Consider the following 23324-nt stretch of genomic DNA (forward strand, 5'->3'; position numbering starts at 1 on the left):
AAACGGTCCGCCCGCATCCCGTCAGCCTGTTGGGCGGGGGCCGCTCCTTTGCGGCTTCTCTCTCGCCCGCGCCTCCCGGCGTGCACCGCGCTTCCGCTCGGCAGCTCCTTCCGGTCGCAGCCCGGCGTAGAGGACGGTCGCCAGGTCGTAGGGCCGCGGCGGGCAGCGGGGCTGGGAGGGGGGTACGGGGGCTGCCCTCTCCCCGCCGCTTACAGGGCGAGCCCTCCCCGTCCCCTCCACCCGCCCCGGGGGGCGGCGGGCGGCCAGGGCAGCCCGGGCCGGGGGGGGTGATGAGGGGGGAGAGCTGCGGCCTTCCCCTCCCCTTGAAGGGGCCTCAGCGCTGTGCCGTGTCGCAGCGGCGTCATATCGGCGGTGTTACGTCGTGTCGGACGGGTGGGAGGCGTCACCGCCGTGGGTGACACCGTGGGGGAAGCGCCTCCCTGCGCCAAGGTCAGGCGTGGGCCGTGGGCTCCGCGCTCACCTCGCGTGGAGGTTCGTGGCCGGGATTAGGGGACCATGAGAAACCCGGATCCTGGAGCGGGGGCGCTGCTTCCGGCGAGCCTTGCATGGGCACCCGAGTCTGTGGGAGAAACCGTTAGGTGTCTGCCCTGCCCTCGGAGATGGCAGTGTTGTTTGCTGCTGAGATGTTTCCTTATTGGATGTGAGACGTGTTTGGACTCGGCTTGCTTGGGGCTCCCGGCTTGCACCTGACTTGGACTGACTTGAACAAGGGAATGCCTTTGAGCTCAAACGTAGGAGGCTGTGGGAGAAAGCAGGGAGAGAAAGGCTGATCCAGGTCACTGTAATGGGGGAATGTCCTAGAAAAGCCCAGAGCGGTTTGGTGTGATGTGCTGCCCTTCGAAGAAGGGACCGGAAACCTCTAGACTGGTTTTTCTTTTTTACTGATTAGTGGAAAATAGTATTATTTCACCTTTGTGTGTTTGATGTCTTCACCTGACACTGACTTACCTGCTGCTGTTTTGTGCCGACAGGATGTTGGCTGCCAGGGCATTCAGCCTCATTGGGAAGAGAGCCATTTCCACCTCCATCTGCGTGAGAGCGCATGGACATGGTAGGTGGCAACTGCTTTGGTGTTTTAGTAAGGGTGATAAAAATACCCACTTTAACAGAAGAACACAAAAAGCTGCTGCTGGGGCTTGGGTAAGGAAAGAAATGGGATAGATGGGGGCTGGTGAGGCTGGTGCTTTGCCTGGTGACAGGAGATCTGAGCAGGGCTGTGCCAGCAGATGGCATTGCAGAGATGCAGGCTGGGCTGACTGCTGCTGGGGAGGTAGCAGGAGCCGAGGGCCAGGCAGAAACTAGAGTGGAAAAACAGGGCTTTTCAATATTTGGTAGGGGAGGTGATCAGTGTGACAGCTGGAAACGGAGATGACTGAGACATTAATGAAGTAGTTTTGGATATTACCTTTTATGGCAATCCCCTTTCTGCTTTATTATGCTTTTAAAATAGCACCCATTTTAAATGCTTCATCTGCAAGCCTTTTCCCTCCTGTATTCCTTAACTGTCATTGCTGTTTTGACTGAGCTGTTTTATTTTTTGTATTGTAACCAGTGAGACATGTTTGCGCAGGACTCAGAAGCTTGACTGGGTGTCTCTTCTGTTCCCATGTGCAGCTGGTGTTGTCAAAGCAGAGGATTTCAGTCTCCCAGCCTATGTCGACCGTCGTGACGTTCCCCTCCCTGAAGTGGCCTTTGTAAGGGATCTCTCCGCTCAGCAGAAGGCGCTGAAAGAGAAGGAAAAGGCATCTTGGACTGCTCTGTCCGTCGATGAGAAAGTTGAATGTAGGTACCCAGGGCTTTAAGTAACCTTACAGCTAGCAACAACGTGTTCTGATCTGTTGCATGTTCATTATTGACACCTTTTACTAGAGAGACCACCACAGACAGTGCCTGCTAGGGCAGCTGTTAAACCCTGCTCTTTCCAATGGCTCTGCAAGCAGAGCCATGAGCCATGAAGGAGCTTTGTTAATTACGATGGAGCTTCCTGTGCAGAGATCAGTGGTTTGTGTTACTGGGATCCTTGGTGGGGTTTCAAAAAGTTTGAAGTGCCTGCTGTGGTGTCTGTTATGTACCTGAAGTCAAGTTTGGTAATTTTTCCCTCTTCCAGAAATCAGATAATTATATTTATTTCTTGATTCCCTTCTGCTTTCAACAAGCCAGAAAATAATCTTTATTACAACAATATGCAGTTGTTAGTCTAGCTGAGTAAAATGAACCTTGTGTATTTGAATGTTAATGACTGCTGACCTTATCATTACCAAATTTCAGCTAATTAAAGTGCCAAGCAGGCGTTCTGACTTGCAAATAAAACTGCATCATCTTTTCTAGCTGCCGTTATGGTATGTAAGTGAGAACCTGATATGTGAGCAGTGCTGTGTCCACCTGTGTCAAAGTGAGAAGGTTTAAAAATCTTCTGGGGACTGCTCAAACGTTCATAAGCACGAAATTCAAAAGCTTGTGGACCTTAGTGGCAAAGCTGAGAGAAACCCTTTGAGATGCAGGTGTTCCTGTTGAAATTACTTGTGGTAGGAAGCTTTGTGGTCAATAACTGTACTGGGAATTGGAGGGAGGGAAGTAGAGCTCAGTTTTCACCTTCTGTCAGGCCTCTAAGGCAACTCTTGCACAACTTCACAATAATCTATGAAATGGAGACTAACGCTGACCTGGTGGGGGGTGAAATACATGTGGGGATGGTGAAACACAGCTCATTTACTTTGGCACAAGTGCCTTGGTCTTGGCATGGGAGAGGCCACCTAATTCAGAAGCTCTTCTAACACCCTTTCCCCTTTGATCAGCTTTAGGCTTCGGTCATGTCCCTCTGGAGAGAGGTGTGTTGCCTGCAAGTCGCAGGAAAAGTCAAAGAAATTATTTGATGCTTTTTTGCAGTGTATCGTATCAAATTTAACGAGAGCTACGCAGAAATGAACAGAGGAACAAACGAGTGGAAGACCGTCCTCGGTGGAGTACTGTTCTTTCTTGGTGTAACTGGGCTCATCCTCCTTTGGCAGAAACATTTTAGTAAGTAAACGCCGTACAATGCTAACTCTCAAATGGAGAGCAAGATAATTGATACCTGATTGGAAAGGAGAGAATTCTCTGTAAACTGCTCTGTGGGGTCAGTGGTGTATCAAACAGCCATTCCAGTGGCCTTCTGGCAGTTGCTGTTTGTTAGTCTCTGAAAACTCAGTTCTGGAGTTGTAACTTAACGGCAGTCAGCAGGTATATAATGTAAATATTCAGGAAGCTGAGTCATAGAGAGGTGAAGGTGGTGGAGAGAGCTTTGGTGGGAGGAGAGGAAAAGGAGGGGGAAGAGTGGTGATACTACTGATCCCAGAGCCTCCCATTTCTGTGAAACCTGCTGTCGTAAAAGCTTGGTAGTAAACAGTTGGGTTTCTGCCATGTTTGGCTTCCTTCCCAGCTAACGATCCTACCTCGAGGGAGCCCTCCAGCTGCTGTAAGGCAGAGCGTGCAGCTAAATGAGCTGCTCTCCGTCGGGAGGCTTCGTCTACTTGTGGCAAAAGCAGGCAAAGGCTGTTGTTTTGGTATGAGCCTTTGCCGATAAACGAAAGGGCTAGCGGGAACCTGGTGTGAGCTGAACGCTTCAGAAATTGGGTGTAGGGAGCGTAGGCTGGAGCAGATGATGGCATGCACATGATCGGCGCTGGTGGCTTTGGGAGGAAAAGCTTTTCATTGGTGAAACTTGCGCCTCAGTTCCCAAGTTGCTTGTTTTGTATCACGATGTAATTCCGCCTGCTTTTGAATTGCAGTGTATGGCCCTATTCCGCACACCTTTTCTGATGAGTGGCTGTCAGCGCAGACGAAGAGAATGTTGGACATGCGGGTCAATCCTGTGGAGGGCATCAGTTCCCAGTGGGATTTTGAGAAGAATGAATGGAAGAAATGAAGCAACTCAGTGGAACCTGCCCTGCTTGAATATGAAATGATTCCATCACCTGTGTGTGACCTCGTTGCTTATGTACTGGAACAACCTCTCCACCTACATAGATGCTAATAAATGTCTGGTTAACTTGAAAGTTTCCTTTTGTTGGTCTTGGAATGCATTTGTTGTGATGGTAAACTGTATTGCAGGTTGAGGAGCAGGGCTTTCCTTAGATAGTCTTGTCCTGGTTGGTCCATAAGCCATTGGAGGGAGTGTTTCTGGGGCACAGCCAGGAGTCCCACGGTGTAGAGGTCTGAGCTACATGTAACATAAGCAGATCCCAGCTCCTGCAGAGGCTCAGTGGCCTGTAACCACTCCAAAAATAGCATGTCGTGCTCCAAAAGGCAGCGGTGCGAGTCAAACTGAGCAGGTTGTGTGGTGGAAATCCACGCTGCTCGGTCTGTCTGCCCTCATAAAGAGAACATGTTCTCAACCGTGTGGGTGAGCTGCAGACCTCGCTCCAGCATCCTGTGCAGACTGGAGCGAGGAACAGAGAATTACTAGATCTAGTTCAGCCCACAATAGGTTTAGCTGAAACCCCAAAGCTCGTTTCATGCCTTGCCTCTTGGGTGAGGTGATGGTGTCCAGAGGAGATTACTGCAGCTGAGAGAGGGAAAGAAATGCTACATTTAGTGGGAGCATCTCAGAGCTTTTATTAAATGCAGTGGTCTGAGCAAGTTCTGGTTCATGGCTTCATGTTTTCAGGGCTTGAGCTGAGAAAGCTGGTGCCTTTGCTTTGCTTTGCCTGCAGCTGCTGAATTTCTCCCTTCGGCTAATCTGGTATGTGTCCCCTAGGCTTTCTGTAGGCAAACTTCTGTCCGAGGTTTAAAAATGCCCCTCTGAAGATGAAAGCAAGCTTCAACTTCCATTTGCTCTTTTTCCTGGTTACAGGACTGTCGTGGTTTTAAATCCATGCAAGTGTTTAGCAGTGATGGAAAGACTGGAGGCGGGGGGTGGGGTGGGTGCAGGGGTGCATCTTGGCCACTTGTGGCCTGCTGTGCTGGGGCTGGCCAGCCTTTGCCTTCCAGCCAGAGAAATTGGGGGAAGGTTTTTAAGGTGGGAGTTAAGCGATGTCTTGCTCTTCTGGCATCTGAAAGGTCCCTTGGGTAAAGTATTTGTCTCTGAGGTGCTGAGAGGGATCACAGAACAGTTCGGGTTGGAAGGGACCCTAAAGCCCCCCCAGTTCCACCCCCCCGCCAGGGGCAGGGACACCTGCCATAGCCCAGGTTGCCCCCAGCCCCGTCCAGCCTGGCCTGGGACACTGCCAGGGATGGGGCACCCACAGCTGCTCCGGGCAGCCTGGGCCAGCGCCTCGCTGCCCTCACGGGGAAGAATTTCTTCCTCATCTCTAATCTAAATCTACCCTCTTCCAGCTCAAAGCCACCCCCCTTGTCCTGTCACCACAGGCCCTTGTACAAAGCCCCTCCCCAGGTTTCCTGGCGGCCCCTGTAGGTGCTGGAAGCTGCTCTAAGGTCTCCCCGGAGCCTCCTCTTCCCCGGGCTGAACCAGCCCAGCTCTCCCAGCCCGTCTCCAGGGGAGCGGTGCTCCAGCCCTCGGATCATCTTCGTGGCCTCCCCTGGGCTCGCTCCAACAGCTCCATGTCCTTCTGATGTTGGGGGCCCCAGAGCTCGATGCAGCACTGTGTGTGTGGGGGGGTGTCAGCAGAGCAGAGGGGGACAATCCCCTCCCTCGACCCGCTGGCCCTGCTGCTTGGGATGCAGCCCAGGGCACAGCTGGTTTTCTAGGCTGCAAACACCCATTGCCAGGTCGTGTTGAGCTTCTCACCCCCCACCACCCCCCAGCCTTTCTCCTCAGGGCTGCTCTCAGTCCAAGGATGAGCAGAAGCCATTCTCAATCTCAAGGACGTTACAAGGCTGACAGAATTGCAGGCTGGTGATGGCTGCATGGTCTTCCCTGTGCTCAGAGTTTGCTTTTCTCTGCCCTTCGCATAGGTCGTGCCTCTGGCAGGCTGATGGTGCTGATCTGGGAGGGGGCTGGCGAGCCGCTAGGTGTATCTGCTCTGAAAAATGGTGTTTTGAAGTACGTGTTGGAGCTGCAGGACTGCTTTACAGCTCCTCTTATTTCCCTTCCTGGATGGGGGAAGAGATGGGCTTATCCTCAGTGCTCCTTTAGCTGCACAACACTCGTGCCACGCTCTGGTTTTTGAGGTAAAGTGCCTTATTCTGAATTCTGCTCTCATTCCCGTGACTGGGAGGAATTAGCATAAGCGGGAGAGAAATCCTGCTGAGTGCAGGGCTTGTACCAGCCTGTAGCATCCCAGAATGAAGCCCAGTGAATGTCGCTGGGATGAAGGAGTTATTCCTCCCAGGGAAGTGCTCCCTTTCACCCTCCCCAAAAGGCTGGGAAAGCCCCAGGGAGCCCAGGAGAGAAACCTGAGCCTTGCCACAGCCCTGGATCCTTATTTCATCCTCCCCTGCCCAGCACCAGCCACTCTCCTCTATCCCCTTCACCTGTCAGCACAGCAGCAGAGACCTGCTGGAGCAACCTGCAGCCGGTAAGTGAGCTGAGTTTGCCAGGGCTCTGCACGCTCCCCTCTTGGCATGTGTCCCCCTTCCTCCGGCTCTTGGCAGAGGGATGCACTGTTGGGAGGGGGGAAGATCTCACCATCCTGTCTGGGATTTTCGGGTGTTTTTTTGCAGATAGCCTTGGATACCAAGAAGCCACTGGAATCCTGATCCTGGGGAGAGAAAAACCATGGGGAGTGGAATGAGCAAGGTACTGGGGGGCCAGGGGACGCTGGCCAGCACGTCCCCCTTGGGCAGGACCTTTCTGCTGCAGCCCAGGGGATTGCTTGCTCCCAGGCCACCACAATGCCCCACATATTTGTATCTTCTCTTTCTCATTCCCCTTTGAAACTTCAAGCACTCAATAAAGGGAATCAAGAAAGCGAAGAGTGACCACCGGGTTTATATCTGAGGTGATGAGCCAAGTGCCTGCGGGTGTTAGAAAAGTGACAGCTGGCTTTAGATGCTCCCCCCTTGGGTGGTAAAGCTGTGGCAGCAGCAACCTCAGGGCTGCTGGGGGTCCCTGCAGGGAGGTGGCTGTGCCTGGAAGCCATGTGCTGCCAAGGGGGAAGTGGGGTTTTACTGCTGCTTCTTGCTCAGCTGAACTCCGGGGCTGGCAGGAGGGATTGATTTCTGTTGGTACCCTTAAATAACTGCTTGGTATGTGAGTTATCCAGTTTAAAATTAGACTCTGGGACAACAACAGAGAGACCAGATCAGGGCAAACTCTCTCTGCGTGGCTCTGTTGTGATTTAACACTGGGGTTTCATCCCCGCCAGACGCAGCCTGACCTGCAAAGAAGCTTTTACAGCCTTCCTGGTGCCTCCAAACCCCCGTGGGGGCCTGGGCTGCCTTTGCCAGGGGCTGGGCTGATGCAGACACATCTGTGGTGCAGGATCCAGCTTTGACTTGATGAGACACAGGGCACAGACATTTGCTGAATCCAGGTGTTTGCACCTCACTGCTGTGAGCTGGGGTTCAGCCAAATGGTAGAAGTGGGCTGGGTGAGACGCAGGGCTGTTGAAAACCCTTCCTACAGCCTCTCAAACCAGGTATCTTCTGCCAGATGGGTGCAAACACGTCCAGCTGGTAATCAGCTTTTCCTTTCTGTGCCCCTGGAAACCGCTCCAGTGGGCTCTTATGCCTCATAAATACACTGAGCTGTCCCTTTTCTCCTTCATAACCCCGCAGCAGCAAGCTGGAGACCAAATTTGCATACTTGATGGCACTTACTGCAACACCATGGCCAGAAAAGTACTATAAATAGCCTGTGCCTTTGCCTGTCTATCCCCAGCTGGCAGAGGCAACCTTTGAAACTATTTGCAAGAGGTGGTTGCTATAGAATAGCAAAACAAAACGGAGCTGCAGTGGGGCTGGCTTGCCTCCAGGAGATGGAGAGGTGGCAGGGGGTGTGTGGGGTGGGTGTCCATCTTGCTGGAGCCCTGTCTTGAAGGAGGCGGCTGTGGTGGGCTGAACTTTTTGGGGAATCCAGCCCCCAGCACTGCCTTTCCGATAGCAACAGGACCACATGCAAGCCCCCTTCCATTTATGTGCTAAGTTTTCCTGAGCTCTGCACTCCTGGAGGTGCTTGGGCTGGTTGTTTGAGTGGGCTCAGCCTTTGCTGTTCGTTAATGAAGATAGTTCACTGATTAAGAGCTTGGCATATCATTGCCTGGGGAGTTTGGTGCCAGACGCCCTGGTCCTGCTGGTACCGTGCATGCAGCTTGGTGCTCTGGCCATGTCAGATGCACACGGTGCCCGGCACTGTCTGAAATCTCTCTCCTTTTTGTCACCCCTCAGATTGTCAAAGGCCTCTATCTTGGGAACATCCACGGTGAGTGCCTTTCCCTGCTCCACCTCTGTGTTGCTGTGGGATCCCTGGGCAGCCGGCAGAGCTGGAGGAGTCCTTCTCCTTGGGGGCTCTCTGTGCCTGCTCCCAGCTGCGGACCTCAGCATCTTCCACAGATCCAAAGCCCCCCAAAAGCCACATCCCAGATGCAAGTGACCCTGCGCAGGATCACCAGCCATGCCGGATGGGAACCCCTGGCATGACTGAGAACCTCTCCTGTGTTTGCTGAGACAATATTTACAGTGGGCCAACGCCTGGCTTTCTGGCTGGGACCTCTGGCCCCATGGGGAGCGAAGCTTGGTTCATCTCCCAACAACAAGGACACGCCAGCCTTTTCCAAGCTGGCACTATCATTTCTGACCATGGGGATGGCTTTAGGAGCCTGGTGAATACCCAGTGCACCCGAGGGGGATTTTGCTTTGAGGCAGGTGCATCGCCATGCCCGGTCTCCTACCCTGTGTCATGCATGGGGAGAGGCAGTGGGAAGGGCTGGCATGGGGGTCAAGGCGCCGGCGGGGGGGGATGGATGTGGGTTGCTGGTGGGTGCTTGGTCCAGCAGCTCTCCCAGGAGGGCAGGTGACTGATGTGCCGCTCCTGCTTCCAGACTCTGAGGACCGTGAAAGCCTCCTGAGGAACGGGGTGACGCACATCCTCTCTGTCCACAGCAGTGCCAGGCCAGTGCTGGAGGTGAGTGGCGCGGTGGGGGGCCTGGGGGACCACCCGGGGGGAGCAGGGGCTGCGGAGGTGCAGACGGGACACACGCAGTCTTCCCCTGGCATGGGGCAGAGAGGGGGGAAGCGATGCTGGGGTCGCACTGATCTGCTGGGTGCAATGCTGCGTTGCGCCCAAAGGGGCTGAGCGCTGGCTTGCGGGGAGGGGGGGAGCGGCGTGCTTCGGGGGGCACGGGCACCCACTGGGTGCTTTCCGGGGGGCAGCGCTGCAGCCGCAGCGCGGGGGGTGCCCGATGCTGCCGCGGGGAGAACCGCGAGAGGGCGGCGGCGGCCCGCGGATGGCAGCACTGGGGCTGCATCCAGCCCCGACCGGCACCGGGGGCACAGGGGGTCCGCAGCACCCCTCCCGCTCCCGGACGGGGGGCCCGGGACACCCTGGCTTTGCCCACCCGGTGCCCCCAGACCCCGGAGCGCTGCGGACCCCTCCCCTGTGGATGGGGAAACTGAGGCAGGAGGGAGCTGCCCAACGGGTTGATGTCAGAGGTACCAGCCAAGGCTTTCGTGCACTAATCCTGCCTGCACCGGGAGCAGGGCCAGAGCCTGCAGCAGGAGGAGCAGCTCCATGCAGGGTCCGTGTGCGGGGACGCTCGGGTCATGCTGCCCATCTCATGGCCACGTGCAACTTGTCATCCCCGTGTCAGACCTGCTGCCAGCTCTCCCATCCTGGGATGCTGCAGAAGGTGAAGGGGCCTGCTGGGACCCCTCATCCTCTGGGGCCACAGTGGGGAAGGAGCCCCAGCGACCCACCAGCTCAAGCCTTTTCCCCGCTAAGGGGTTGGGTAATGTGGAGGGGGGAGAGAGAGAAGGAAGGAGGCCGCATAAAATTGGTGCGGAGAAACGGCTGGTGGCTGGCAAAGGGGCAGCAGCTGGGGCTGGCGGGGCTCGGGGCACGGCCAGACGGGTAGCAAACCACACGGTGAGCTTACAACACGGAGCAAGCCACGGAGCTGGCGAAAAAGGGAACCGGAAAGGCATGGTGGGTTGAGCAATGTGTCAATCACGGCTCTGGGTCAGGAACCGCAAACCCCAGCACAGTTCCCATGCATGGCCCAGCTCCCTGAGGTGGGATGGGGGCATCCAGTCCCGTGGGGAGGGGGAAGCCACTGGGAGCCTGGCTGTTAATGCGGGACTGACATGCGACTCGGCATTTGGGGAGGACGGGGGTCACTTCAGCTGCTCCACTGGTTGGCACGGTGGCTTTGCCAGCACGGTGGCTCTCCTTGCTGCGGGGAGGTTGGGTTGGCACCAGGCATGGTGTGGTGCAGCCAGGTTTTAGGAAGCCGCAGCCCATCACAGCTCATCCCACTGCCAGTGTTTGCTTGCTGGTCCCTGTGCCCCCGCCTGGTGCGTGGTCCCCTTCTACCCACCGAGCTCCCACCTGCACCCTCCATCCCCTGCGTGCCGGGGAGCTGTGGTTTGGCTGGTCATGTGGATGAGGAACCCGCTGGCTCCGTTTCCACCCGTGCACCCTGGCCTCTCTGGCAGCTTTTCTGGGCGGGGGGCAGCTGCCTGGGACATCATGGAGAGCCAGCAAGTGGCACATTGCTGCAACACCTTGTCCCCATCCTGCAAGAGGCTGTGGGTGGCAGGGGCGAGTGTGGGAGACAGGGCTGGGGAGGATGGATGGGATGAAGAGGTGATGCACGGGAAAGCCTGCCCGTGCTCATCCTTGCAACACAGGTCTTTCCAGTGCAGAAATATCCCTGTGCCCATCTTGCTCTGTCCCTTCTCTCCTTAAATAGTCAGCTTTTTCCAGCCTCCCGATTTGCCCCAGGCTGGAGGGAAGCAAGGTTGGCCTGTGAGGCTGGGTTGCCCAGGGAGGACCTTTGGGCACCGATGCCACAGGGAGCTGATGGAGATGGAGCAATCCCTGGTGCTTCAATGTTTCAGCTCTGGCTGGCAGGATTTCCACCCATTTTTCTAAGAAAGAAAAAAAACCCAAAAAACTCAGATGAAAAGGATCTAATTTTAACTCAGAACAGGGAGGATCGAGGAAGCGGCGTTTTAAAGGAATCTGACCCACGCCAACATGTGGCAGGATGATTTATTGTGTATTAAAAGGACTGGGAGGAAATAAGTCATTAATGAGAGTGACTTCATCAGTGCATGTTCATACATGTCTTCCTGATGGGGCTCGCTGGCTGGGGCCCTGGGAAAGGGGTGGCTCAGTTTTGGGGGGGCTTCTGAGCATCATAGCTGTTTCTCACAGTCTGGCCTCTCCTCCGGGCTGAAATGAGGGCAATAGCCCAGGATGGGATGGATGCAATGCAGCATGGTTCTCCCTACCCACAGGGAATGGGGTGATGGTACCCGAAAGTGGATTGTGCCTTTCCCCTCACCTACGGGTCAGCTGGGCAGAGGGAAAAGAGAAAAACGGATTTTGTGTTTTTCGGAGGTATCTTGTTACTGCAACCATCTTTATATTGCAGGACATGACCTATCTCTGTATCTCGGCCTCAGATTCATCCAGTCAAAACCTGTAAGTTGTTTGCCATCCCTTTGCCTTCCAGCATCGCGTGTTGGTAGTTATCGGTCAATAAAAGCTCAGATTCTGCAGCATGAAAGGTCCATTTGTGCTGCAAAAACTTCGTGTCATTGCTGAGCTTGGCAGAAGCTGATGTTCATTCTCTGACTGCAAATAGCATTTGTAGAGCTTAAAATCTGTTTCTGTGTGTGTTTGCAGTCAGTAAATTTAATTTTCCATCAAATTTCAGAATTATTTTGTTCAGCAGGGTTGAAAACTGGAGCATTAGGAAGACAGTGATTTGCGTTGGTCTTTCAGATATTTTCCTTGGAAAGCGAAATAATGTATTTATTTAAATCAGTATTTTTTTCTCCCATACAAAGCATGGATACTCATAAGTCTTAATGATGCTCTCAGGATGGAGCTGGTGAGAGGTGCTGCAAGGGAGTCCCAGGCTTTCATGGCACTTGGTGTTAGGGGGTGCTGGGTGCAGGTGTTACTGGCACCGGGGGGTGACATCACCCTGCTACTGCTTTGGGTGATGGACACCCATAAACCATCCATTGCAACCAGAAAGTGGGCGACTGCAAGGGATTTTTCTCCAGTCAGATCTTAAAAAGGATCAAAGCTTAATGCAAAGTGACTGGACTGAGCCCCATTGGTGAAGGCGCTGGTTTTCCAGCATCCTTGGGAGCAGCCATGCCCAGCGGTGTGATTCTGCTTGCTCATGCTCCGACTGAGCGGAAAGAGAAGCTTTACAAGAAAACCTTGCTTCAGCAAGAACTGGGTTTATTGGCTGTTATTTTTTCTCTTCTCATTTCTTTGCATTTGTGGCATGCCAACCAAAAGGAAAAAAAAAAAGGAAAAAAAAAAAAGACGACTGGCTGTCAGAAGGAAGACTTATTCAAGGAACTACTTTCTGCTTGTCAATTTATGCCTTGAATTTCACAATCCTGGTGGATTTAGTGTCCTGCAAAGGAGGTGCTTGTGACTCAGGAACTCAGTGGCTATCAGCATTACCAGGCTCCATGTCCCAGCCCCCTGCTTCGAGGCTGGAAATGCGTGGGGAGAGCTTTCCTCTGACTGGCTGCCTGGGGTAAAAACGTCCGTGGAGTGGGTGAGGATGGATGGGGTGGCTGAAATACTCACCTCTGTCCCTCTGGGATGGGTTGGGAGAGTGATGCTGCACAGACAGGGAGGGCTGGAGGCTGGCACCAAGTGTGTCAAGGGAGCTGGAGGCAACAGCATCAGGTCCCTGCAAGCAAGGTGATGTATCCCTGCCGGTCCTAGCCAAGGGGCTGAAGTAGAGGACTGGGATCTGGGGAGCTTGGACCTGTGCAGGCTCTGGGGGATGCTGCCTGCTCTGTAAAGATAAGTAGGTTGAGGTGAAATGCCCGGAGACAAGCCGTAGGTAGGGGAAGCCCACCCCCCCGCCCCCAGCAATGCTCTGTTTGCTACAGTGGTCAGAGGAGGCATATGTGCAGCCCACGAGGAGTGATGGACTGACATCTCCTTTCAGGGCTGAGAAGCTCAATATTTTTAGTATGACCACAGCTTCAGAGACTCCCCCATCCCTCCTCCTCTTCTTGGGCAGCAGAACTCCCTGCTATTTTTGAATAAGCCCTCGGCTGGTTTCTTAGAAGGCTTCTGAGCCCAGCCTTGCGGGGCAGGGTGAAGAGCATCCCCTGTGATGGGCTAGCAGGGAGGGAAGAGGTTTTGGGGGGGTTCTGCCTTACCCCTGCAGGGAAGCCAGCTCTGAGCCCCACTGGGAGTGAGGAACGGGGGGAATAACTCTGTGGTAGCTCATGCCTTGGCTTCTGAGAAATCAGGAAGGCTGTGTGGGCGCTTGCCCACCCCGTCACGTGGAGGCAGAGGAAGTCCAGCACTGACACCAGAGGCACCGATGGCTCCAGCACCGAAGGGACCCTCTTCTCCACCCAAAAAATCTGGGGCTGTGTGCTGGACAGTCAGGGCAGGGAGTCCACCAGCAGCCCAAGTTACCCAGAATCAGGTTTTCTGCCTCAAAACTGTCCCAGGGCTCAGTGTGGCTGCAGGGGGGAGCAGGGGTGTGCAGCGTTTATTGCAAACGTGTGTGGACACGCCAAATACCTGGCCTGGCATGGGCTCTTGGAGATGCCTGCTGTCTTCAGGAGGGATCAGCAGCAGCTCCCAGCATCCCATGCCGTGATAAGCAAGAGGGATGTGTCTCACCGGAGCCTGCATAACCCTCCCACAAACACCCACCTCTCTTCCACCAGTACATATGGAGTAATTTATCCTGTTTTCTACATCTCCATGCCTTCAAAAAGATGGGTGCTGCTCACATTGCTGAGCATCCAGGTCAGAAGCAGAGAAGCACCGTAGCGTGTTGCAGCTGAGCAGCCAGAAAGTCCTGGCTCCCTGACCTGCCCCATTTTGCTGCAGAACTCGCAGGTTTGGGTTAATGTGCTCCCTCCACCTTGCTGGCAGTTGCTGGTTATGCTTTCAGGAATGCAGGCAGCTATCAGGGGACAAGCCTGTGCTGTTGCTGGCATCTCTATCTCTGGGGCATCGCCACCTCTCTTTGCCCTCCCTTGGTGGGAAGGGCCCGCAGGAGCTGCTTGGGGTTAAGAAGGGAAGGAATTTGCACCGTTTTGGGACCTGCAGGCAAAACAGTCACCTTCTTCCTGACTTCTTCCCCACTGGCATCTTTCCCTTGGAGGGAACCGGGTGTTTTTAGCATTGTTTGGGAATTAGAGGTGAGCCAATGGCTCAGGACAGCCTCTGATGTGGGTCCATGCACGTCCTTTGAGTGTGAGGTGACACCTTTCCCTGGAGGCTGCCTCCCTGGGGTCCTCCTTGAGCTGGTTTGGCTGATGGTTTCACCCTGTTCCTGATTCCTTGGGAAGCAAAAAATCCCCTGGAAAGCCTCCCAGGTCATTTCCTTCCTGACAGATCGGTCCCTCTGCCTTTGCCTGGCAGAGGAAGGATCTCTGCTCCCACCCCATGCTGGTGGTCCCAGGGTGGTGGGAAGTCCTTGTGGGGGGACACGACTACTGCTGCCAGGGTGGCCTGGAGCCTTGCAGGGGTGGGCATCCCTTCCATCCTCACCTCCCTGCCTCTCTCCTTGCAGGCTGCAGCATTTTAAGGAGTGCATCAAGTTCATCCATGAATGCCGGCTCAGTGGGGGAGGCTGCCTCGTCCACTGGTGAGAGCTGCCATAACTGCCTCCGCCCCTGGTTTGCACTGGTGCTCTGGGAGGTGGGGATGGGCTTCCCAAAGAGTGGCCTCGATGTCAAACGTCACTTGTGGTGGGAAGGAAGATAAGGAGACAAGCAGGAGGGTGACAGGGGAGGGTCTCCACTGCCAAAACCTATGGGGATGGGTGGTCCATGCATTGGAAACCTGAGCATCCCAAGAGGTGGGACAGGCTACAGGAGGGAACAGGGGTAAGCCACCTGCCCAGAGCCACTAGCAGTGGCTCCCTGTCCATGTGGCTCCTTACCTGCTCCAACACATGGCTGGGGAACCCTGCTAGCACCCCAGCAAGAGGGGGTGCCCATGGGAAGATGCATCCCATGGGTGTCCCTTGCTGTGGGGCTGCACCAGCCTCCATGGAGAGGATACCTCTCCCTGACGCTGCTCCCTCGTGCTATGCCAGCCTGGCTGGGGTCTCCCGCAGCACCACCATCCTGGTGGCTTACCTCATGACAGTGACTGAGCTCGGCTGGGAGGGCTGCCTGGCTGCCACCAAGGCTGTACGGTCCTACGTCAGCCCCAACTTTGGCTTCCAGCAGCAGCTGCAGGAGTATGAGGTGACCTTGCTGCAGGAGGTATGTCCCTTGCAGACGTCCCCTTATATATGTGTTTGCAAGCAGGCACGGCTCTTTTGCATGCAGCTATCTGCAGGGGCCAGCTGCTTGCTCGAGTTGGCCTTTGTGCATGCTATTTATTACCTGGGGATTTTAGGTTTTGCATACAAAAAAATGAAAATTGAAAAAAAAAAAAAAAAAGAAGTGCCTAGACATTATGCTAGTGCACTTAAAAAAGCTCTTTAAAATCCCAGTGCTTCTCTTGAGAGTTCAGTTAGAACACAGGGGGAGGGATGGGTGACCAGCAAGTCTCCTGGGAGTCCCAGGAAGGTGGCTGTGATGGTTCCTGGGAATGCAGCGCAGTGGGAGCTGGAGGTAGAAAGAGGGAGAGGAGAGGGAGGAAGGCTCTTGCAACCGGCTTCAGGATGTCTGGGTATGCTTGGATCTGGCAGGGCTTCCTCTGACAGCAAGTCCTCTGCTTTAAGAGGCAGATGAGAAACAGGAGCAAGTGTTGAAGGAGTAATTCTCCTCTTTCCTCCCCAAAATGATATGAAGTAGCAGGTTTTAGGAGGGCAGAAGCCCTGGCTGGGTGGGTTCTGTCCCGTGCAAGGCAGGGATGATGTTGGAGCTGAGCTGAGCTGGGTGCTGGCAGCTGGGAGTGACAATGGCATGTTTAATCAGGAGAACATTAGCTGCAGAGATCAGAGCTGCACTTTTGACCCGGAAAGCCTTCGAAAGCAAAGGGAAAAGCCTTTAAAAGCACAGCTCCCGCCCAGTTCCCTGGCTGCCCTCCAGCCTCTCACACAGGACCCTGCTCCTCCTGCTCCACAACAAAGGACTGTGGTCCAAAACTGCCCCAGCAGGGCACACGGGCCACAGGTGGACCTCTGCAAGGAAAGAGTAACCCAAAGCTTGACGTGTACAAGGCATCTCACAGCCCATGTCACCCCTAAACTTCATCCCATCCCTGGAGGCGAAGACCCCCATCCGCTGCAGCCATGAGCATCATGCAGCGGCCCCACAGCATACAGCAGTGGAGACCCCGTGGTCCCTCTGGTCACACAGTGGTTCAAGGGGATTTCTCCCCTCCCAGGAGAGAGACAGGGACAGCATGTGACATTGGTCCAAATGTCAGCCTCTTCCCTGCCACTGAGTTCCCTTCCCTGGGTGCTGGTGGGAGTGAGCAGGCGCTGTCACGTGAGGGGTGAGGGATGCAGCCCTGCCCTATTATCACTGACTTGCAAAAACACCCGCAGAGGAGCGCAGAAAATGGTTCAGGGGATTACAAAACACCCATGGTGCTGGAGATTCCCTGCGGGGCTTCCCCTGGCCCAGCCAGCTCTCCCCAGTCCTTCCCACGCTCTGGGTGCATCTCAGCACAGACCATGGTGTGGGGTTTGCTGTGCCTCCCCGCTCCATCCAAGCTATTCCTCCTGCTTCCCCATATCCAGGCTGGGCTCAGCAGATGCTAGTCTTCCCTCACTTTCCTTTAGATGCAGCTTTTTCATCACCTCGAAGTCTTGCTGGCAGCTTTGCAAGCATTTCCCCGAAAATACCAAAGGCAGAGCCAAGGGCAGAGGTGTTTGCATGTTTTTCTGAGCTGCGGGATTTAGCAAGAGCTGTGCTTTACTTGAAACACCCTGCATTCCCTGCAATCGCAGCATCAGGGAGGGAAGCTGCGGATGGCCCTCGTGGGCGGACTGCTGCTAGCACAGCGCTGGGGATGAAGGCTGGGTGCTGGAGCAGGGAGCACTCTGTCATTACTCACCCGCAGCTGCATTTGAAGACGGGGAAGAGCCGGGATGGATGCTCCAACCCAGATGTCAACACGCTGCTCCCAGCTCACCCCTGCACCCTCTACCTTTGCAAGAAGGAGAGGCAGCATGGGCAGCACAGGCAGGTCAGGCAGGCAGATGGCGGGGGGTCCCATGGGGCAGTGGGTGCTGTAGGCATTCACCTGCATGGCCGGGAGCCCATGGGACCTGATGCCGCATGGGTCCTGTGCCTTGCATGCAGCAGTTAGCTTGCTTACCTTGGCTGCGGGAGGTCACACCGTTTGTGGCTTTGGGGTGGTTTTCTATGTGTGTAGGTACAATGCAGGAGCAAGGGTATCATGACCGGAGCTTCAGCTCTTGCTGAGGGCAGAAAAGAGGTTAAATTTCCCCATTAACCCAGCTGTCATCCCAGCAGGCAGCAATCTGGAAATGCAGTGCTTGGGAACAGACATGGATAAGGGCTGGGCAGGCTGCTCAGGAGGAAAAGCCTCTTTTCTTGTTGGTTAAAACCTGCGAGGAGCAGGTCAGTCCTTCTGGGGACTTCCTGGGGACCTCCTGCCTAGGGCTTCGGGCAAGCATCCCTCAGTGCCTCAATTTCCTCGATCCAGAGCAGGGACCTTAGACAGGACCCTGGGAGGTAGAAATGGGGAAGATGCTCTCTGGGACGGGCCAGCCTGCCACTTGCTGCAGGAAGGACGCCTGGAGTGTGCAGCTGTGGTTTTGAGCTGGTAAATGGTGCTTATCGGGGCTAGATGGATAAAGAAGGAAGGAAGGGAACAAAAGCAGCAGCAGGATGATGGGTAAGGTTAGAAAAGGAAGTAAGTGAGCACAGACAAGACAGCGTAGATGTGAGAGAGGACACAGATGGGCATTTGGGTGATGGAGCCACCCCCACCTCCCCAGGGTCCCCCATGATGCTGACACGCTGCGGCCAGGCTCCCTTTCCCCCATCTGATGCTGTCCCAGGTGGGATGGATGCTCGTGGCCCCAGGAGAGAGGAGGAGGGCAGTGGGTTAGTGGTCAGTGCTGGAGGAAATGAGCTGTAACCACTTCTTGCTCTGGCTTTAAAAGGAAACGCCTGGCAGCAGCAGCAGGGTGCTTCCCCCAGCCTCCTGACGGCTCCTTCTCTCCTTCACTGGCTGGTGGGAGCCAGCTCAGAGGTTGGGTGGTGGGTGCTGAGCCTCCGTGCCCAGACTGCTGTCCCCATGGAGCTTCATCCCTCTGGATTGTTTGCATGGGAGGGATGCTCCCCCCGTGAGCAGCTGGCACGGATGCTTAACCCAGATCCTGTCCCAAATCCTTTAGGATTCACTTCCCAGGGGTTGTTTTCTAGCAGGGAGACCAGGTGTGGCTCTTGGAGTCCATCCTGAAAAAGTGGTCTTCATGCCTGCAGGCCACAAGTGTGTAGCAGCCCTGGTGAGTCCCACTGTCTGAGAGGGCGGAATTGGGAAATCCAGACATTCCCAGTGGAAATCCCCTCTCTTCCAGCTGACCTTCCGTGGCTGCAGATGTCAGGGATGCTACCAGGGCTAGTCTCAGGCTTTTCTCCTCTTGTGGCTCATGGTCCCTGCACTGACCCTGGCAGGACAGGGCTGAGCTGGCCATCCAGCATCCCGCATCCTGCACCTTTGCCATGAACTTGGTGACTCCTGGCCGCAGGGTGCTGCTGCAGCACCCCTGCAGAAGCACTGCAGGAGCATCTTGTCCTGGGGTGCTGAGGCTGGGCAGCTCGTGGGGGCTGCTGCCCTCTCTCTCTGGTTCTCTGGGTGCCCTCCGTGCCTGTCCCAGGGCTACTCTGTGCCAGGGCTCTGAAGCTCGGTCACTCTCTGGACTCTTTGCCCCCACAGATTTCACATTCCCAATTCCATGCCTTCCATCCTTTTTGTAAGGTGTTTGGTATTGCTGGGCATGCTCCTACCTCTCATCCCAGTAAGTCCTGCTTGCCGGAGCAGCTGGTTCCCAGCTACTTAGGAAGACGGCAAAGCCCTGCCTGCTCCCCGCCAGCAGCTGGCAGCTGGCACAGGAGGTCCTGGCAGAGCTGCCCATCCCTGCCCACGCTCTCAGGCACCGCAGGCTGAGCCTGTCTGGCTGTTTCTCATCCCAGCAGTAGCGGGAAGCATTTCTATGGACCGTATCTTGCTTCCAAGCCACCTCCAGACCACAGCCTGCTGCCAGCTGGCCCCCGGCCACTGCCACACTCCTGCTGCCAGAGCAGCCTTTGCAGCTGGCTGTAGCAATGGAGGGGGGAGACAAGAGGCACCCCCTAACTGCCCAGCAGCGAGCAAAACGCTCTGCAAACAAACCTGCCTCAGCATGCAAGAGCTGACTTGGCCGTGCAGCTTGTGGCAGCAAGTCCAGCCAGTCCCTGCAGTGCCACGGTGGGGGGCAAGCGTGGGGAAGCTTTTCTTCCAGGAATTTGGGCATACAAGGAACAGCAGCAGCTTCTTGGCAATGAAAAGTAAATAAAGCTGCCCGTGCTGGCTGCAGCTGGCGTGAGAAGCTGAGGATGCTGCCAGCTCTCTGGGTCCGTCTGTGCCAGGCTGGGGATGCAGGGAGCACGTGGCCAGGGGGCAACCAGCGCATCTCTGGTACGATGCGGTTGTGTTGCGTGGCATGTGAGTTCCTGCAAAACTGGGACCTTTCTGCTTGCTGGGCTGGGCTTGCTTGTGGCTGGGGATCCCCCAGCCTCGTCTGAGGCTGCGGCTGGGAGGCGGCGGGTATTGCCCCTGCTCGGCTCATTGCTTTCCACCAGAGCTGTTGCAAGCCCCCGCTTTCAAGCTGGGGGTGTCTCAGCCCCCACTGACCCTGACAACCTCTTTTGGCTTTGTCCTGGCAGTACCGTGCCTGGATCCACCACGACTATGGCAGGAACCCGTTCAAGGACCAGGAAGAGCTGCAGCACTTGTTGGCTGGGCAGGAGCAGGGGCAGAAGGAGCAGCAGCTGGGGAGCAGGGATCGCTCCTGGCTCCAGTCTCCAGCTCCCACCTACCTGCTCCCCTACCATGCAGGTGGCACTGGCAGAAGCAGACGGATGAACAGATAAGCAGCTGGCTGCTCGCAGGCAGACATTGGCCCTGGGGCTTGGAAAACTCAGTCTTCCCTTTGCCAAGTGCCTGCGGGGGTTCATGTCTAGGGCAGAAAGCAGCCAGCATCGGCCTCGGCCGTAGGCTTGAGTGTTGGAGTGGAGGAGATCAGGACTTGCAGACCCTTCCCTTGACTGCTGGCTCCGTGTATGCCTCTGGGCAAGGCAGTTAATTGATGCCAGACTCTTGTTCTGTCCTGTTCCCTCATTCCCCAGTGGATGGGACCCACTTTTCTATCACTCAGAGCAGCAGCAAGCCCTGTCCCTCTCCCACAGCACAGTACCCAGGCGCTCCTCCCACAGGGCATGGGGATGCCAGTGCAGACCTTGGAAAGCCGGGGCGGGATGAGATGGGGAGAGGCCACATTGTCTTCTGCTTTGCAGTGAAGCCCGGGGCTGATGCAGCCTGCCCCGAGGAGGGAAGGATGGGTTCCAGGGCATGGATGTCATGATGCTCGGTTCCTCTCTGGATGCTTTGCACCCGCAGGTTTCACATTCCTGATTCCATGCCTTCCATCCTTTTTGTAAGGTGTTTGGTATTGCTGGGCATGCTCCTACCACTCATCCCAGTAAGTCCTGCTTGCTGGAGCCCCAGCTGTCACCCTGCAGGATGGGGAGAGGGGCTGCAGATGCCCCTTGCCGTGCTTGGACTTTCCTGGTCCTGTCTGTCCTCGGCAGATATCTGTCTGGCATTTTTCTTAATGCACCCCCACCAGGGAGGGGGGAAATCCAGCGGTGCCGGAGGCTGCCTGTCCCCACCACCTCCATCCCCGGAGCTGTTTTGGGTTTCCCCTGCTGCCCAGTCTGAATGTCCCTGATTGCAAAAGAAGCCAATTGCTTGATTGGACTTGGTTGACCCACAGACCAATTTAATGCTGTCCCTCTCCAACAGCCTTTTTAATATCGAAAGACCATGACTGTGCTGCTTTTTTCATCCCAAATTGACATATGTGTTGCCAAAGCATGGGCTTACTTTGCCAGGACTCCCCACATCTGCCCTGCAAGGAGGTCCCCAACACATTGTCACAGCCCTGCTACATTTAAACCTTCACCTCTTCCACGCCAGCTTGGCCTTTTAGTATAAATACCTTGCTTGGCTTCTCAAAAATATCTGTTCTGCAACCTGTTCTAAGAAAAAAAAAAAAAAGAAGGCATTTAAAATGTTTCTAGGAATTCTCTTAATGGAAATTTCTGGGTGCTCCAAGTGTGACAGCGCTGAGGGTGACTCACCCAGCTCCTAATAAAGGGGCAGTGATTAAAACCATGAGGATGGCTGGTCCTGATTTGCTGTGTTCCTGGTGGGAACGGAGGGATGGACTGACATGACCACTTCGCTGCTGTGTCTGTTTCCTATTTTCTTGATGAGAACTACCAGCAAAATTAAGTTTTAAAGACTCGATGTTTAGCCATAATGGATAGGATTCTGGGAAAAAAATTAGGGGGGCTTTTCCCTGTCTTTTTAGGTGAGAAAAGGGTCCCTTTGGCTGTTATTCTACTTGGAGGCATGCCGCGGTTTGTGCCTGCAGCACACTCTGCGTGAGAAAGCACCCTGAGCAATTAATGGTATTGAGGACCACAAATGCTGTTGATGGAGATGACTGGAGGGAAGTAGAGCAGACTGGGTCGATATTGAAATTAATGCCTCTGTTATCATTTTAGGAAGCAGAAAAATGGAACTTGCGCACAGGAAAAAAGAGAAGAAAGTTGGCTTCTGGTGTTAATAGGAAGTCATCAGAGATATGTGATAAGCAGAGATTAGATTGACAGTAGGTGTGATAACCTCCGCGGAGCGCTGCCATACCGTCCCATGCGCCAGCCTGGATGGCCATGCCCCTTCCCATCCTACGGCTGGCCATCCTGGAATTCTAATGTTCCCCAAGGAACTGCAGCACCAGAGCAGTTGTTACCCCTGGAAAAATCCCCCTGATTTTGGGAGTCACAAGGGATGGTCCTCATAGGCTGCAGCACCACTCACACCTGGCATCACAGCAGCAATTGTTGCCCTAATATCATCTCCTAAGCCCAATTTCCTCTGAATTTATAGGGTGTCCCAGGTGAATATATATATTTTTCTGCTCTGGGATACATCAGTGGGACCTGTAGTGGCTTTAGGACTTCTGGGCACTGGAAGGCAAGCCCTGCAGCGGGTAAAACCGGGCTGATTTCCACTTCTTTCCGCACGGTGAAGAGCACTGCATGCTTCGCTGCTCAGCTCTCCTGCACTGCATCAGCCCTCCCCAAAAGCCCGGTGTGCCTCCAGCGTGGGGAAGCTCGCTCTGCCCAAGTGTGAGTGAGCTTCCCAGGGTGTTGCTTGCACACAGAGAAATAGTTTACAAGAAATTCCCATCCCTGCTGCCTGCCCCAGGGAGTGTTTTGCATTCTCCCTTGCCAGCCGCTGGCAGGGCTGCAGGGTATCTCTCTCCCAGCCCACCGTGGCCGGCACCATGAGTGGCCGCAAATACCATTTTACGGGGATTATTATTTTATCCTCCTCCCACTGGGATGCCCCTCACCCCAGGGAATTGAGATTTTGCCTTTCCAGGCTGCCCATGAAGTCGCAGAGTCAAAACAAAGCCGGAGGTGAGGTACTAACCCCACTGGCAGCAAGGTCACAATTAATCTCCAGCTCATTGAGCTATAGAGGGGATGGAGAGGCATGATTATATGAAGCCCCTTTAAAATATCCTGAATTTGCCAGAACTTTAAAAAAAGAAACAAATTTTTAAGGGGGGGGGGGGGGGTGTCTCTATCCAGTGTGGGGAGGCAGGACTGGTGTCACAGGGGATGGAAATGCGAACTCCCCCTGCAAGGCTTAACTTGTTTCTTGGCAAAAAACCAGAAATAACCTTCCTGACCATATCTGATTGCAAAAGATGTTTCTGGCTCTCCCCAGATCTCACAGCGGGGGATCTGGTTAGGATCAGTTGGGTGTTTAAAAGCAAGGGTTATTACAGCAGTTATTAGAAATTACAGTAGAGGTTGTGTACCTTAGATCATTATTTTTATTATACCATCTGTGCGGGTCTATACATTTCCCATTTCTCTGTATTACCCACATGGGAGTAATTATGGTTTTCTTCCAAGAAATGTGTGTGTAATCTGGTAATCCCAAAAAAATCCTCTGAAATTGGGCTGCTGATGGTCCT

At 54.7% G+C, this 23324-nt stretch overlaps 2 protein-coding genes and 1 long non-coding RNA gene across 5 annotated transcripts; 2 read left to right on the plus strand and 1 right to left on the minus strand.

Moving 5' to 3' along the window:
* The first annotated feature begins 10 nt into the window (after positions 1–10).
* Positions 11–4055, plus strand: LOC130159304 (cytochrome c oxidase subunit 4 isoform 1, mitochondrial). 3 transcript variants are annotated; one of them, XM_056360794.1, is made up of 5 exons: positions 11–144; positions 993–1072; positions 1636–1803; positions 2908–3039; positions 3789–4055. In XM_056360794.1, the coding sequence occupies exons 2-5, from the start codon at positions 994–996 to the stop codon at positions 3923–3925; spliced, it is 516 nt and encodes a 171-aa protein (XP_056216769.1). In that variant the 5' UTR covers positions 11–144; position 993; the 3' UTR covers positions 3926–4055. The 3 variants fall into 3 exon arrangements, with proteins under 3 accessions (XP_056216769.1, XP_056216770.1, XP_056216768.1); XM_056360795.1 differs by lacking the exon at positions 11–144 and adding an exon at positions 469–492; XM_056360793.1 differs by lacking the exon at positions 11–144 and adding an exon at positions 576–599.
* Positions 4056–8857: 4802 nt separating this feature from the next.
* LOC130159233 (dual specificity protein phosphatase 22-A-like) lies at positions 8858–23265 on the plus strand. The gene is made up of 5 exons (XM_056360627.1): positions 8858–9022; positions 11496–11545; positions 14643–14717; positions 15171–15342; positions 19933–23265. The coding sequence occupies exons 1-5, from the start codon at positions 8858–8860 to the stop codon at positions 20137–20139; spliced, it is 669 nt and encodes a 222-aa protein (XP_056216602.1). The 3' UTR covers positions 20140–23265.
* LOC130159236 (uncharacterized) lies at positions 10720–15347 on the minus strand. Its single transcript, XR_008825674.1, has 3 exons — positions 15214–15347; positions 12680–12893; positions 10720–11416 (listed from the first exon to the last, which is right to left on the minus strand). It is a non-coding gene; the product is annotated as an uncharacterized LOC130159236 (long non-coding RNA).
* Positions 23266–23324: the final 59 nt, after the last annotated feature.

This window comes from Falco biarmicus, chromosome 15 (genome assembly GCF_023638135.1).
Source record: "Falco biarmicus isolate bFalBia1 chromosome 15, bFalBia1.pri, whole genome shotgun sequence".
NCBI lineage: Eukaryota > Metazoa > Chordata > Aves > Falconiformes > Falconidae > Falco > Falco biarmicus.